This window comes from Pelophylax lessonae (genome assembly GCF_965119305.1).
Source record: "Pelophylax lessonae genome assembly, chromosome: 2".
In the NCBI taxonomy this organism is placed as follows: domain Eukaryota; kingdom Metazoa; phylum Chordata; class Amphibia; order Anura; family Ranidae; genus Pelophylax; species Pelophylax lessonae.
This window is the reverse complement of record NC_138769.1, coordinates 671,818,011-671,835,270: the sequence shown is the minus strand read 5'-3', so window position 1 is coordinate 671,835,270 and position 17,260 is coordinate 671,818,011. Positions and strand designations below refer to the sequence as shown.

Genomic DNA, 17,260 nt, shown 5'->3' with positions numbered 1-17,260 from the left:
TAAAGATATAAAACTGTAATATTTTGTGAAGAATCAACAAGTGGGACACAATCATGAAGTGGAACGAAATTTATTGGATATTTCAAACTTTGTTGACAAATAAAAAACTGAAAAATTGGGCGTGCAAAATTATTCAGCCCCAGTATGGTGGTTTGCAGAACAAAGAACCAAACTCCATATATTTTTGGCACAAAAGTTGTAGCCCTGAAATGTTAAAAAAAAGTGCCCCCCTACATCTTCTGAACCATTACCTTATCATGAAGCTTAGATTATGCCTCCCACTTTTTTATAATCAGATACTGGCCTTCTTATTCAAGGTCTGCTTACCCGTTGGCGCCTACTTCCCTGTTGTGCTCTATATTTACATATGTTTTATGCCTCCCACTTAACCTTCAACCAAACCTTAAAATGTACCGTAGCCCAAAACTAAAGATTAGGGACCAATTTGTAAAGTAACATCATGGCTTTATCGTGGCCACAGCCCTGCTTTTAAAAAAAAAAAGAAGGTGCATTAATACAGGTCAGCAATGTGCTTCACAAATATGCCCTCACCTTTTGATTCTTTTTCAGGCAAGCAAAGCCCCATTCAAATTAAGGAATGGAAAAACATATGGGTGGTGGAGAGCCTGGAAACATGATTGAATTATCCTCCATCCAATCATGGAGTGCTCTCTGCAGCCTTATGCAAAGAATACTTTGTGAAACACTATAGGCTCCACACAACGGTCTACATTTATGAATTACTTGGAAACGCTGCAGTGTTTGTCAGCTAGCAGATTAAGAGTGGATACCATTCTCCGCAGAACATCGCAGTGTTTGCTCCACACTGCACACAAATTTTACATGCCGTACATACAGTAAATGCAGCACACAGTGTAGAGCTTGCATTTCCTTTAGAGCATAATGCTTCAGAAAACACTCTGTGATAGGATGGTCACATGACCTCTCAAAGTCACATTACCAATTTCCTCCTTTTACCGGGACTTTAAATTACACTGTTGTAGTTTATAAATATGAAAAAAGATTTTTTTTTCTTTGAAAAGCAGTGGAATGGGTGCGGTCCAACTTTCCAAATTATTACCTTAAACCTAGTACACACAATGAGAAAATGGGACAAATAATAATTTGGAGGGTTTTTGCATTCTTAGTCTCATATCAAATTCGAGAGTGCTATTATACATACAAAAATTCTCGTAAATCTAATCCAACTTCCCGTGTGCGTAGCTCTTGTTCCTTTGTATGAAAAGTCGTGATCGGCTGTCAGGAGCTGTGTACTAATTTTTAGATTATTAAATGATCCCTCCTAAATGTGGTTATTTTTGTGTGTACTAGGCATTACTCTTCTCCAAATTACTTAACCTCATCCTCACTTTAACCTTTAATAAGTCCTGAGGCCCCTTTTGCGACCTGAAAATCGCGCGACTTTGACGCGACTTGAAGCAATGCCTGTGTAATCTTGAGGGCTATGGCCCTCATGTCGCATCAAAATCAGACCAAAGTAGTGCAGGGACTACTTAGAAGTCACTGCGACTTTAAGTCGCACAGATACGAACGATACTCATTGAAAATCATGGGGTACGACTTGTCATGTGACTTTGTAGCCCCAAATCGCAGGACAAGTCGCACAAGCGTAAAAGGGGCCTAAACCATACCCTAAAATTTAGACCAATACTTAACTCTCAGGAACCTCATCATAACATTACCCCTTAAGCATCTTTAATCTAACCCCAACCCATAACACTGTTATTCAGTTCAAACCCTTACTTATTTTGTCATAACTGAGTATTATACCATCCTGTACTGGGTGTGTTGCCAAAACCGTCTGGAGCCTGTGCCCCAAAGTAAGCAACACTAGGTTCTCAGAACAAAAAGTAATATATTTATCATATGATGGGTTCCACCTTGGTTTTCCCCCAGCATCCCTGAATACAAGCCATGCCCGTCTGCTCTGCGAGAGTTGCACACTGGGGAAGGGGGTCATACCAATAATATTGAGATTGAAGTTAATTTTTGCATATTAGTCAAGTTTGTGGACCCAGAGCAAGAATTATAGTATATACTTACTCTTAAATTCTCATTTCAACTTCATTTACTTTAATGTAAAAGAGTTTGGGTGATTCCTGAGACTGATTATCCTAGGATAATAACAATACTGTTATTTGTTCATAACTCATTCCACAGTATATACACTATGAGGTCAATACTATGTGTGCGCCTCTCCAAAATGTTGAGTATAGGTGCACAAAGCCAGCTTCATAAAGACATGACTTGACAATTTTAGTGTGGAGAAACTCCGCTATCCTGCAGATTCTTGGTGGGGGGGGGTCAACTCCATTTTAATACCCATGGTTTTGGAACCGCGTGTACAACACGCTTGTACAGTTGTGATGGTCAGGTGACAAACTCTTGGTTATATAATGTATAATTTTTCCACCTTCTTTTCCTTTTGTTAATATTCTTTTCCTGTACACAGAACTTGCATACAGTGAAGATAAGCCCAATTCCTAGTACACAAGAGCCTTCACAAATACACCCTTCATCAGCTTTGGCTGAAGGTATGTAATGTGCCATTGTGATTTTTTTTTACAGCATTTTGTTTAGGAATTAGAAAAAGAGTCAAAAGAGTTAAAAACCTTTTTTCAACGTATATAATTGCCAGAGGTCATGAGGGCACAGGGAGATATACCCTCTTGATATGTTCTGGTGACCATTTTCAACGGGACCAATAGTGAAGGAAGACCCTGAGTTTTAAATTCTTACCAAAACAACAATAGAGGGAATTTTCCAGTGGGGACCCTCGTTATGTGGACAACTGTCTTAAGTGGGGTTTTTCTCTTATTTGTTTAATGATTTGCTCTTATTTCCTGTTGTGTCTGAAGGACAAGAAATGCAGGTAATTCTCCCCAACAGACAGCAAACAGGTGGCAAAAAAAACCCTCAGTTTTTATTCCTCACATGTTAGTTGCAGGGAAGAATGACAGAAGGAAGACTCCTAGCGTAAAACCGTAATTATAATTTATTGTACATAAAGGGTGAAAAATTTACACTCGCATGCTTTGGTGTCTATGTCCTGGCACCCAGTGTGTACAGCATGTCTTTTAGGTTCCTGGCCGGGGTACGCTAGACTCCTTGAGTTGCGTCTCAGATCGGTGTCGGAGAATGATGTAGGCGGAAGTTGTGTCATGATGACGTGATTAAGCCTCAACGCGTTTCCAATTAACGGGTCATCATCCCGTTCAGTTTCCCGATGGGTTGATGGCTTCATTGCATTCAAAGCTTCCTGATGATGAAATGTTGATTGTTTGAAATGCGTCAAGGCTTGATCGCGACACAACTTCCACCTACGTCATTCTCGGGCACCAAGCCGCAACTCGAGGAGTCTAACATATGCTGGCCAGGAACGAAAATTCATGCTGTACTCACTGGGTGCCAGGGCAAAGGCACCATGGCATGTGAGTGGAAAATGTTTACCCTTTATCTACAATAAATTATAATTACGGTTTTATGCTATGAGTCTTCCTTCTGTCATTCTTCCCTGCAAATAACATCTGATGAAGAAAGACCGCATTGCCCACAAGCCGTGAAATATCCTAGGGTTTTTTTTCCCTAAAAGTGCAACAGACCATGCTAGAAATAGGGGGTCAAATTTTGTGGTGAGTGTACATCCATGTGGGGCACTCCAAACCCAAGTGAAGTGGAGCACTGATTTTTCTTGTCTATAAAAGCACAAGCACTTTTTTATAGTGGTTGTAAACCGCTGGTGGTAAAAAAAAAATCCTCCAAGGCAATGTCCTATTGTGCTGGTATGCATCGCATACTAGCACATTATGAGAAACTTACCGTAGAACAAAGCCCTCCAGCGCCGCATGGCTAACATCTTCCCCAGGTCTTCCTTCTGGGTTCGCGACCACCGGCTACATGAGTGACTGGGGGCACGATGACGTCACTTCTGCCCATGCGAGGGGGAGCCGCCATTTCCAGCATGGGCTCTGAAGGTCTGGCACTGTAAGCTGGACCTTCAGAGCACATACGCTGATGAGGTCATCGGCTGCATACACTCCGAATATCAAACTGTTTAGAAGATATTCACACTACATACAGGTAAGCCTTATTACAGGCTTGCCTGTAGGTACAAGTGGTGTAATTGAGTTTACAACCACTTTAAGAAGAGCACAATGGGACTTGCATGAATTAATCTTAAAGGGATTGTAAGGGCAGAAAGTTTTTTTATTTTTATCTTAATGCATTCTGTGCATTAAGATAAAAAAATATTCTGTTTGCAGCGCCCCCCCCTAATACTTACCTGAGCCTGTCTTTATCCAGTGATGTTGCAGGAGTTTCTCAGCTGCCTGGGACTCCCCTCCCCATTGGCTGAGACAGCAACGTGGCGCAATTGGCTCCCGCTAATGTCAATCAAAGTCAGTCAGCCAGTCAGGAGAGATAGGTGGCGGGGCCAGGTCACAGCTCCATGTCTGAATGGACACAGGGAGCTGTGATTTGGGTCAGGTGCCCCCATAGCAAGCTGTTTGCTCTGGGGACACTCAGCAGGAGGGAGGGGCCAGGAGCACAGAAGAGGGACCCAAGAGGAGGAAAATCCGGGCCACTCTGTGCAAAACTAACTGCACAGAGGAGGTAACTATAACATGTTTGTTATTTTTTTTTAACTAAACTAAACTTTTTAATCACTTTAAGTTGATTATGTAATGGACTTTTATGCACTGATTTTGATTATGGTATAGTGTATAACACCAAGCGCAGTGTATTTCTTTCTTTCTACTATTGGTTGTATTGCAGTGAGCGTACATTGGCACTGCAGCTAGTGTTATTAACTTATTTTTTCTGATTTGCTTTGCATCACTTATTCTTTGGCGCTAAGTCTTTTTATTTAAAAAAAAAAAAACCCCGAAAGGTGTTTTAAAAATGCTAAAAAAGAGCTGCAGCAAAGCTGACTTATACAGTGCGAGAGGATGAGTCCTGAGATGTATGAACGTTAGTCATACCCAATTCTGAAGCTCTTGTTTATATTTGGTTCTTGTCTTTATGTAGTTTCAGAAAGCACGGCTCAGTTTATGCTGGCAGAGAATCTGGTGGAAACATCTGCAACAGATGGAGAAATCTTAGCTGCCATGCAAACATTGCAGGCAAACAAGCACAATTTCCAGAGCCACAAATCCCCGAACACAGGACTCACTGCTCTGTCTATAGAAGAACAGAGACTCCTCCAGTCTCTTGATCGCCTTAACCAGAGGCTACAGAGTAAGTACACAGATTGAAGGCATAGGCTGCCGTAATGGTTCATTTCAAAAGTATAACTGCATAAACACAAGTATATTTAAAAAAGAATATATGCTATAAAAAAGATCGCGGCCTAAATGTGTTGACAAGTCAGAAAAACACAGAGCACTGCGTTACTAGTATCTCCCAGCCTAATAACTCAAGATTTTTTTTACTGAGCTAAAATGTAGCCCAATATTTACAATGTAAGGAAAAGGGGGGGGGGGAATAAGTGCAGTATTAAAAAAGATTAATTTATTACAAGCAGTTAAAAACACTTACAAGAGTGTAAACTTCAAGGGCTCATCTAAAAATATGTGGTCTGGCTTTTCCACTGGGTTCCTGGGGACTGTGTCACCCCAAACGCCACTGAGGATGGGAGGCTGGCTTCTCCTATGTAGTGCTTCCGCGTTGTGCCAGCATGAGACATGGAGGCGGAAGTGAGGTCACCGGTACGGGGATTCCAGAACACTCAATCGGTGGAGACAGGGAAGAATACTACATATACACAACGTTTGACCTGCGCAAGTGAAAAAGTCAAATACATTCGGTCTTATGAAAAAAGTTTCAACTGTGGCTGTAGTTAGTGTTTTTAGGAGGTATGCAGGATAGTTCAATCCCTGGGGTTAGTGGAGATGGATGGTGGATTTCAACCAATATAAATCTGCCCTCCTAAAATACAATTCCAGTCTCCACACTGCCAAACAGGCCTATTTTATCACTCTCATTAACGGCCTGTCATCACGCCCCCGGCAACTCTTCGCTACCTTTAACTCTCTACTCCGTCCTCCACCACCCCCTCCCACCGATTCACTCACTGCCCGGGAGATTGCCTACCACTTCAAACAGAAGATTGACACAATTCGTAAGGAGATCGTTGCTGTTCAGACACCTTCCATGCCTTATGCTTCATGCCCACAGGTGCGATCATTACTTCCCTCATTCAACCCCGCCACTACAGATGAGGTTGCTAACCTACTTGCTAACGTCCACTTAACAACCTGCCCTCTGGATCCTGTTCCTTCGCAAATGCTACGTTCACCTTCTGGCCCTATTCTACACTCTCTAACCCACATCTTCAATCTCTCCCTCTCTTCTGGCATCTTCCCCAACTCTCTAAAACACGCACTAGTCAGCCCTATACTCAAAAAGCCCTCACTGGACCCAACCGATCTGAACAACCTACGTCCTATTTCCTTGCTCCCCTTCTCATCCAAACTCCTCGAACGTCTAGTCTACAACCGACTGTGCGACCACCTTGCCGTGAATAGCCTCCTTGATCCCCTTCAGTCCGGATTTCGGCCTCAACACTCCACTGAAACTGCTCTCCTAAAACTGACAAAAGATCTACTAATGGCCAAAACCAATGGACACTATTCTGTACTCCTACTTCTGGACCTTTCTGCTGCCTTTGACACAGTTGACCATCCCCTCCTCCTCAAAAAACTCCACGCCTTTGGTCTCTGTGACCGTACTCTTCACTGGTTATCTTCCTACTTATCCAACCGCACCTTTAGCGCTACTTACAATTCCACTTCCTCCTCTCCTCTTCCCTTCTCTGTTGGGGTCCCCCAAGGCTCTGTTCTTGGACCCCTCCTATTTTCAATCTACACCTCCTCTCTGGGTCAGCTGATAGCCTCCCACGGCTTCCAATACCATGTCTATGCTGATGATACCCAAATCTATCTATCCACCCCTCAGCTCTCTCCCTCAGTCTCCACACGTATCACTAATTTACTATCAGATATATCGGTCTGGATGTCTCACCACTTCCTCAAACTCAACCCATCCAAAACCGAGCTTTTAATTTTTCCTCCACCACGTGCTCCTTCCCCTGATTTCTCTGTCAATATTGATGGAATTACTATCAGCCCATCCCCGCATGCCAAGGTCTTAGGTGTTGTCCTGGACTCTGAACTCTCCTTTAAACCCCACATCCAATCGCTGTCCAAATCTTGCCGCCTCAGCCTCCGCAACATCTCCAAAATACGCCCCTTTCTAACCAAAGACACAACAAAAATCCTAGTTCACTCTATGGTCTTCTCGCGCCTCGACTACTGCAACTCCCTTCTCGTTGGCTTACCTCTACATAGGCTATCCCCCCTTCAATCCATCATGAATGCTGCCGCCAGACTCATCCACCTTACCAATCGCTCAGTGTCCGCTGCTCCCCTCTGTCAAGCCCTCCACTGGCTTCCGCTCACCCAACGAATTAAATTCAAAATACTAATAACATCTTACAAAGCAATCCACAGCTTAGCCCCCAGCTACATCACTAGCCTAGTCTCAAAATACCAACCTAATCGCTCTCTTCGTTCCTCTCAAAACCTCCTGCTCTCTAGCCCCCTCGTCACCTCCTCCCATGCTCGCCTCCAGGACTTTTTCAGAGCCTCTCCAATCCTATGGAACTCCTTACCCTTATCTGTCCGATTATCTCCTACTCTATTAGCTTTTAGGCGGTCTCTGAAAACCCTCCTTTTCAGAGAAGCCTATCCTACCAACACCTAATAAATGTACCTCCATTTCCTCCATCAACCCATCCCCCACGGTTGTTGCCATTTGTTTCACTTGACCCTCCCTTCTAGATTGTAAGCTCTAACGAGCAGGGTCCTCTAGTTCCTCCTGTTTTGAACTGTATTGTAACTGTATTGTCTTCCCTCACATTGTAAAGCGCTGCGCAAACTGTTGGCGCTATATACATCCTGTATAATAATAATAATAATAATAATAATGGTGGAGGTGGCTGCAGGCTTCATACAGAACTAGAGGGACTCTGCAACAGAAAGGGGTAGGAGAAGAAAAGCAGCGCCACCCCAGTGTAGATTAAAAGGTTATTTATTACATAAAAACAATGTAGTAACTCACACAGAGGAAAGCACCCCCCTGCCACTATTGGATGTAAGCCTGGATACTGAACGCTGCCAGAAACACAGGAAGTGTTGGACTCCACTGGCACAGCCAGGACCACGGCTGCCACAGCCTACTTCCCTAACATCCCTACAGTGTTGCACATGAACCATCCCCATTTGCTGATCAACTATTTCCTCTGTGTGAGTTACTACATTGTTTTTATGTAATAAATAACCTTTTAATCTACACTAAGGTGGCGCTGCTTTTTTTCTCCTACCCCTTGAAGACAGGGAAGAGCCTGTTAACGAAAACCCCAGATCAGTTCGCATATCGCAGTGTGAACTGTCAATTCGGACATGAATCGAAATCCCATAGATGTGAACACCCATGTGATCCGATTCTGGTGCGGACCAAAAAAAGGGCCCTGTGCTACTTTGGTCCGAATGCAATGCGAATTAAGCTATACAATCTGTATGGCTGAATTTGCAATACACAGACATCGCATGTGATTTGCAGAGCAGTGCGGTGCGAATCACATGCAATGTCTGACATCGCTATAGTGTGAACCGCTACTAAAGAAGTTCGGTATTTTAAAACCATAAACATTTATACTTAAAGTGTAAGGCGCTGCTTTGCAATGTAAATTATGGTACATATTCACATCCCCTCCAGATGCATAAAGTGCGTGGTGCTCCGATATCTGTGTAGTGATAATACGTAACAGGTGAATGGTCCTTTGTAAAGAATTAGTATATTATATAAACAAATACAAAATCAAACCACAATTTTACATACTCAATAATGTGGAATGTGGAAACTGTCATTGTCCAGAGACGCAGAATTCACAGTCACAGACATCTTAGTAGCAGAGTCTCTACTACATGTAAAACGAGGCAAAAGGAAAAGGATTACCATCGAATGTGACCCTTATGTCTGCTGCTTCAGTCACTGGGTGCTACTCGGATGTGGATCTTAGGTCTGCTGTCTTAGTTACTGGGTACTGTTGATACTGGTTACCCCCAAGAGGGGAGAACTCTCTGGTGTGTGAGGTACAAGAGGGGGAGCACGTTTGCGGAACACCATCAACAAGCACTAATTTAAAGAATAGTTGGAGCACTTTCAAAAGCACCTGCCACTTTGAGTTTATAAGGAACTGGTTTTTAATGTAAATTTTTAATATATATTTTTGCTCATCATCAGTTTTCTTTGCATATGCACAGTTGCAAAGCACTTTTAAAGAGTACCAGTCACTTTTTTGGCCACAGAAGGTTTTATTTAATGTAGCATTTTTGAGCATGCAAAATTGTTGTTTGATTTTGTATTTGTTTATATTATATACTAATTCTTTACAAAGGAACATTCACCTGTTATGTATTATCACTAGCACACACATATATATCTGAGCACCAAACACTTTATGGTACATATTAGAGATCGACCGATTATCGGCAAAGCCAATATATCAAGGGCCGATACGCACTTTCCCCGATATATCGGAATCGGCCACCAAGGTGACCGATATTGCCGATATTTCGGGAAAGTGCTTGTACCGGAGTGATGCCTGCAGCTAGAGGCATCACCCCGACACTGGCATCCATAGCCGACGGTCGGCTGTCTTGTAATGACAACCGATGTGCCTGAGAAGCCGCTCGGCTGTCATTACAAGGAGCGGGAGGGGACGTCCCCCCTCCCGCCGCCTTCCGCAGTTCGCCCGGGTCTCCCGTCCCACCGGGAGACCCGGCAACCAGCCTGCACAGCCGCCGAAGACCCGATCAAAGCCGCATTCGGCTCTGATCGCGTCTCTTCCGGGTACTCGGCGCCAGATTAGAAAAAATTTACAGCATCCAAACAGCCAAACTTGGCGTTTTGAAAGCTTCTAAGTTCAGAGGAGGGGTTTGGGGTCTTTTAGACCCCCAGATCCCTCCACAAGAGTACCTGTCAAGAAAACAAAAAAATTTTTTTTTAAATGTACAAAAATATCGGCCCATATCAGCCGATACTGATATGCATATACCAAAATATCGATATTGGCAACGAAAAACCGATATCGGTCGATCACTAGTACATATGCACATCCGCTCCAGAAGCATGATTTATATTGCAAAGCAGCGCCTTACCCATATTACACCTTTTTTATCACTAAAACATTCCCCCTTTCCCAGGGGCTTTTTTAGGGGAGGCAGCAGCTTTGGTACATTGCACAGTACTTAACATTGCGCGGAACTAGCTTCAGCTTTTTTAATCAAACATTTATACTCACCTAGTGTGTTGCAGCATCAGTGGGATGCTGCATTTTCCCCCCACTGGCTCTGCAGTGAGAACTGAGTGATCAAACACCGCTGATCGCTCAGGTCGCCGCTCCGCTCAGTCACCAGCTCTCTACTCTCTCCCCTACTCACTGGAGCTCTGGGCGGTGGAGGCTGACTCAGGCTCTCGGGGGATCACTGAGAGGCTGAGCAAGGTGCCAGTCCAGGCTTCTGGGCAGATCCCGACCAATATGGTCAGGATCTTTCCCAAGACTGGACCGGCTGAGTGACGTCAGCTTTAGCCCACTGTCTACTGAAATTGGGTCACAGAAATGCAGAACAAACTTCACTCCTGTGATTCATAGGCCATGGTCACACTTATCCTTTAAAGTCTATAGCTAAAACAAAAAACAGAAAAATCAGCACAAGGCGCATAACTTACAGTATGATGTGTACCTTGCCCTGGTTTTTCTTATTATTCCTTTAATAAGCTCACATTACCTTTTAAAAGCACAAAATCTAATTGTCTTATATGCATTTTTCAGCTGTGCAGGACACAATGAACAAACCTCCAGGGGCTGCAAATGGCTTTCAATTCAAATCGACATTGGTGAGTATCCGTTAAAGAATAACTAGCAAGTGTTAACATTCTTTCCTTTACACTCTAATGTCTTTATATGCCTGCAAAAGTGCAATTGCTTTTGAACCACAACAGCCATTACCAATATTGCATCGAACATTTTTGCTGTTTCTGTTAAATACTGCATACAAGCGATAGTGAATTGACATTTTCATTATCGCATGCGTTAAGTGATCACGTGACCGATATAACGCATGCGATAACGAAAATGTCAATTCACTATTGCTCGCATGCGGCATTTAACGGAAACACCAAAAACATTAGGTCAATAACACATAAAAAGGCATTAAAGTCAATTCACTAAAGGAAATAAATAAATGCATACAGTAATTAAGTATTGCTCCGCTTGCGATAACCACGACAATGTCAGACCCACCCATGATTGGTTGAAACATAGGTGGGAAAGTGCAAGCTGGGGGTGTGTGGAGTGTAAGAGGAGTGAGGAGTGTTATCTAGAGGCTGTCAGAGGATATCTTATTGAATGGAGCCCTTTGCATCCAATCTCCTGGAATTTAACCACTTCTGGACCGGAAGATTTTCCCCCTTAGTGACCAGGCCATTTTTTTGCGATTCGGCACTGCGTTACTTTACCGGGCAGTTGCGCGGTCCTGCGATGCTGTACCCAAATAAAATTGATGTCCTTTTTTTCCCACAAATAGAGCTTTCTTTTGGTGGTATTTGATCACCTGTGTGATTTTTATTTTTAGCGCTATAAACAAAAAAAGAGCGCCAATTCTGAAAAAAACAATGTTTTTCACATTCTGCTATATAACATTCCCCCAAAAAATATTAAAACATCAAATTTTTTTCATCATTTTAGGCCAATTTGTATTCTGCTACATATTTTTGGTAAAAAAAATCCCAATAAGCATATTTTGATTGGTTTGCCCAAAAGTTATTGTGTCTACAAACTAGGGAAAAGATTTATGTAATTTGTATTTATTTTTTTTTACTAGTAATGGTGGTGATCAGCGATTTTTAGCGGGCTGCGACATTGCGGCAGACAAATCGGACCCCTAACTGACATTTTTGACACTTTTTTGACACAAATTTTACCGTCCGTGCAATTGTCAGTTAAAGTAATGCAGTGCCGTTTAGCAAAAAATGGCCTGCTCATGAAGGGGGGTAAATCTTCCGAAAAGGTCACGTGATATTAAAGCTTTGGATTTTTTTACATAAAAATAATAAACATGTCATACCTACCTGTTCTGTGCAGTGGTTTTGCCCACAGCAGCCCGGATCCTCCTCTTCTTGGGTCCCCCACTGGCGCTCTTGGCCCCTCCCTCCTGCCGAGCACCCCCAGAGCACACACACAGAGCCACAGCTCGGCCCCGCCCCGTTTTTTCTTAGGCCCATTAGCCTTTGTTTCTATGATGCCCACCTCTGTGTTGGACTACCTTTGGATATCCTAACAGTTTAAGAATTATAAAGAATTCATGTGTCCCTCAGTGGACTTCAAGAAAATAGCATTTTGGCACTTACTGTAAAATCCTTTTCTTGGAGTCATTTGGGGGACACGGGTCCCTCCTTTTATATGTTTACTTCTTTGCTCTCAGTACTGACCGAGGCATAATGGTTGTGGACAGGGTTATCCTGTACTGGCTTCTTTTGTTGCCAGTGTCCATTACTGTAAGCGGTAGTATAAAAATCCTAAACTATTCCTATGTCCCTCAATGGACTTCAAGAAAAGCAATTTATGGTGAGTGCAAAAATCCTATTCTTCAGGTTCTTTTTTTCCTTTATTTTCATCTGATGATCCTGCCACTAACACACCTCTTGTCTTAAGCCCCGTACACACGTACCGATCGTCGTCATACAAACGTCGGCGGACGAAAGATCTGCCGATTGTACGCTTGTTAGTATGGTGCCTCCGACAGCTGTCTGCGCACATTCTGCGGACAAGAGTCTTTCTTGCAAACATGAAAATTTTTGTATGCCGACACCAGAACGGACGATTGTTCGCCAGTCAGTACAGAATTCTGCCGACAGACCACAGATTTGCAAGACTGGGCATGCTCAGAAAAGAAAAAACACAGGGAAAGTTAACCATTACATGACATCACTTCTGCAGTCGGCGGACAAAATTCTTGGGCAGTCTTTGCACTTTTCAACAGACACCGACATCCCGGGGAGAAAAGACGAACGTTTGTATGCCGACGATCGGTACGTGTGTACGGGGCTTTAGAGTGACAAAGTCCACTGTGCTGTATCTATGTAGGAGCAGCGTTGTCACCCAATGCAGGAAGTGTTTAGGGCTACAGAGCACCTCCCCCTCTCCTCATCTCTATAAAATAGAAGGTGTTCCGTAGACCACAGAGGTGAACTGGGCAGGGCTAATAACAGTATATTTAGCAAGTAAATAAGAGAAGATCATTGTTAGAATTTACATAGACTTTAAATGCTAAGCCATATTACCTTACATTGCTGTGGGGTATTCCGTGGCAAGTAGTTTTAGACAATTTTTTTTTTTAATGTTTTAGATTTTTTATTTACAGCCTTTCAATATCTTAAATAAAAGCCAATTTTAATAGTTCACAGATATATAATGTCCAGTATGATATTCTCAACATATATTAGCATGACATATTGTACTGCTTATGTAGATGTGTCCATACTGTATTCTTGGAACAAAATCCATCTTCTCAAGGATGCATAGGTATGCAGAGATTGGAGAAATATCTCCTCATGTGGACCAACTCCAAGTATATATACTGAGAACCATCACACCAGAAATCATTAGGTATCCCCCTACGTTCCTGACATTGATCCCGACCAGAAAGCCTAATCAGTCAGGGAGGATATCTACACATGCCAATAATGCCCCACGTAGGGGAACTTCCGCAGTCACCACTGCTTTTCCTGGATTGATCACTAGACTTTCAGTCATATGACATGCTTAGCCAATAGGTGAGCATTGGCATTATACTGTACTACTGACATGCCTTAGATTTACAGATAGTTTAAAGTGATATTAAACCCAAAAGCAAACACTTATTATACCGCAGTATACTATTTCTTAGATGGGATGGCTGCATTTGTTTCCATTTTTAGAGTCCATGCACACCAGGCTTAAAAAACACAAGTTCTTTTGGCAGAAATAAAATGCTCATAGTAGAGTGTTTTTTTACAGAAGTTTTGGAGAATTTAGGAGCTTTTAGAAGAGCTTAGGGGCATTCAGAGTTTTTTCTACCAATAAACTCCTCTAAAAAATGCAAATCAGGAGAGTTTTTTTTTTTTTTCTGCCTCCAAACGCTGAGTTTAAAATTGCCTCTAAATGTCCTAATATAGCTAAAAATTGGGTCCAAAAAGTCCCAAACCTGCGCAAAGGGGACGATAAAATGATCAAACAAATAGTGCTAAAAATAAATTTTAAAAAATGGTGCTAAAAGAATTTCGCTAAAGAAATTTACTAAATTATAAGCTTGTGTATACTGTTCTGAGGGCAGCTTGTTGCTTGGCTTTAAAAATGGAATGTAACTGGTTTATAACTACACTCTTAATTTATCATGAAATGTGTAAACTCCTCAAATAAAGTAAATATGTGCCAAAAGATAAAAATAGTTATATAAAAAATATTAAAACAAAGATTGATCTTATACATATAAGTGTTCACACCACACTTATGTGACAGTGCCACTTCTATCACCGTGTTCACACCACACTTATATGACTGTGCCACTTCTATCACCGTCTAACATAAAAAAAAAATATTAAATATTATAGATAATGTCCGATTATTTTTTATTTTTTTTTTAAAACAAACAAACGTTTATTGAGTCATGTACATAACAGAAAAGAAAGTATACAAGCACTGTCATCACAAGCATCACTGAGACCAGCAGTACAACAAAAAAAGCATGGCAGGAGTGGAAGGTTGCGCTGGGAGGACGCAGGTGAAAATAAACAAGAGGCACAGGTCTATAGCCGGAAATCATAACCACAAACAGAGTAGAATATATTAATAACCTCAACATGCGCTGCTGGTGATGATGTCCGATTATTAAAAAAAAAAAAACAAGTCTAGTATGGATCCAGGTAAAGGAGTAATGCTTCAACACCAAAGTGAAAAATTGTGCTTCCTCTCCGCCACCATATGTATATGCAGCTCACTCACCAGAGCATCTTGAACCCTACTACAGGAAGTCAGGAACAGCGTTCTCTATTTGGCAAATTATAGGTCCATACCACTCCTCTTCCATCAACTTGCATCCAGCCAGAAACTCAAATGTACAAGAGGGTATCTAGAACCAAACCAATAATACGGCGCTCCTGCGCCTTTAGATACTCAGCAAATGGCTCATATAAGGATAAGAAGAGAAAAAAGCCCTCTCATAGTGTAGAATGTTAAAAAATGTATGAAGAACAAAGAGCTGCTGATGAAGGGGGAACACCCGAAACGCGTAAGCAGTTTTTTGGAGTTCTACATCCTTCCACAGCCTGCGGCAGCTGAGGATGCCCAGTGGAGACCCCTGGTGGTCCCTCATTGCTTATTGCTCGTGTTTCATAATCGTTTTGTGAGTATAATGTGTATACATGTCTATTACAATAAATTGTTTTAAAGATAATGCGCTAGGCTGGTGTGCCCTCTGTCCATTTCTCTTTTCCAGTATCTTCTTTGGGTTACCACGACCCATTGAGAGTTGCAGTACAGCATGAATTTACTACAATTCGACCTGAATCGCATTTTCAGGATACTAGCCGCAAGGAGTCATTTGCTCTTTGTACATTTTTGGCGCCGTATTATTGGTTTGATTCTGGATACCCTCTTGTATATTGAGTTTCTGGCTGGATGCAAGACATGATATAAAAAAACATGGATCCTATGTTCCTTCAAAGCGGATGGCAAATTGCAATGCAGTACTGAAAACGTGCAGGGATCGCTGCTTTTCCCACACCACATATGTGTGAATGTAGGCTAAATCTGCTAGTACAGCTAACACTCACTTCCCCCCAGACTGACAATGCTGCTGTCCCAAAGTGCCCCCTGTGCTCCTTCATCCAAAGTGGGGACACTCTAATACAGGAGGTGTGTTACTGGCCACACCAGGTGAAAACAGAGGGAAACTAGCCTAAAAAAAGCAACCTATTCAACCACCCCATTTAATGATTGGCAAACTGGAATATATTACATTTTTATTTTGGGTCTAATACTGCTTTAATGATCAGGACAGTATTTCATGGCTCTATAATGCAAGTTCACCTTTAATTCATATTGCTGTATTAGAGGATTATATGCAAAATGATATGTGCCTTTATTTTTTAGAACATCCACCATATTCCAGCTCATCCAGTGGAAAATGCAGTACAGATGCACAAATACCGCAGCCTTTCTGCCGACCCTCGCACGCGGCTGCAGAGAAGATATTGACTACTTTCAATACTGTCATAGCATACAGCAATGTATATCACTGTATATACTGTATGTATTTATAAATGTTTTGTACAGTTTTTTTCTGTTTTCCATTGAAAAGCTTATATTATATATTTTAGTGTGTTCATTGTGTACTGTTAGTTGGTTTATTAATTTACAGATGTGCTTAATCCATGAAATGAAATGAAAATCTCAGCGGAGCACTATTTTTATCTAGAATAGCCTTTTAACTGCATTGCAGTTTCAGAACCACAATCATTTACATAAAAATACTTTTTTTTTTTTTTGGGTTTCCATGTCCCCATTAGTCAAGATGGGAATATTTAGATATTAATTGTCTCCATGGCATCTCTTCAACAGTATTCTGCTCCTTCATTGTCCAGTCAGGTGGTGGGGGGTCCTTGACCAAGCTAAACTGCTTATGTGCAATGAAGGTTAGGGACCTGGCTATGCTGTCTGGATCACAAGACTGGCTGAAGAGCAGTATAGACAAGGTAAATGCACACCTTGCCAGGTAAAACCATGACCTATTTCAGGGTAATTACCTGTTTGCCCGGAGTTTAGCAATAGGTCGATGTTCTTCTTTAAAATGGAACTAGGAAAAAGTAATCACATTAGGAACCTTAAGCAGTAATGGGAGAAGCGTGGACACACACAGGGACAACTTGAATGACCTCACTAAACCACAAAAGTTCCAATCAACCAAGCTTCAACAATTGTGGTGGAAATCCAATCAAAATGCCCCTTTTCAATGATTTAACATTTCATTGCTGGAAACTAAGAGACAGCTGTGTTGGCAGTGGCATTGTGTCAGGGCCCATTCACACTTTGCTGTGATATAACTAAGATATACAGTATGTATATCCTTGCACTGAAAGC

The 17,260-nt window shown here is 42.0% G+C and overlaps 1 protein-coding gene across 1 annotated transcript in view; it reads left to right on the top strand.

Moving 5' to 3' along the window:
- CEP126 (centrosomal protein 126) overlaps positions 1–16,880 on the top strand; it is a 138,536-nt gene extending 121,656 nt beyond the window's left edge. Inside the window, exons 9-12 of the mRNA XM_082245594.1 lie at positions 2,474–2,555; positions 5,047–5,256; positions 10,916–10,980; positions 16,274–16,880. Coding sequence (XP_082101720.1) covers positions 2,474–2,555; positions 5,047–5,256; positions 10,916–10,980; positions 16,274–16,378 — 462 coding nt within the window. The 3' untranslated portion in view covers positions 16,379–16,880. The remainder of the gene's footprint in view (positions 1–2,473; positions 2,556–5,046; positions 5,257–10,915; positions 10,981–16,273) is intronic.
- The last annotated feature ends 380 nt before the right edge of the window (positions 16,881–17,260 follow it).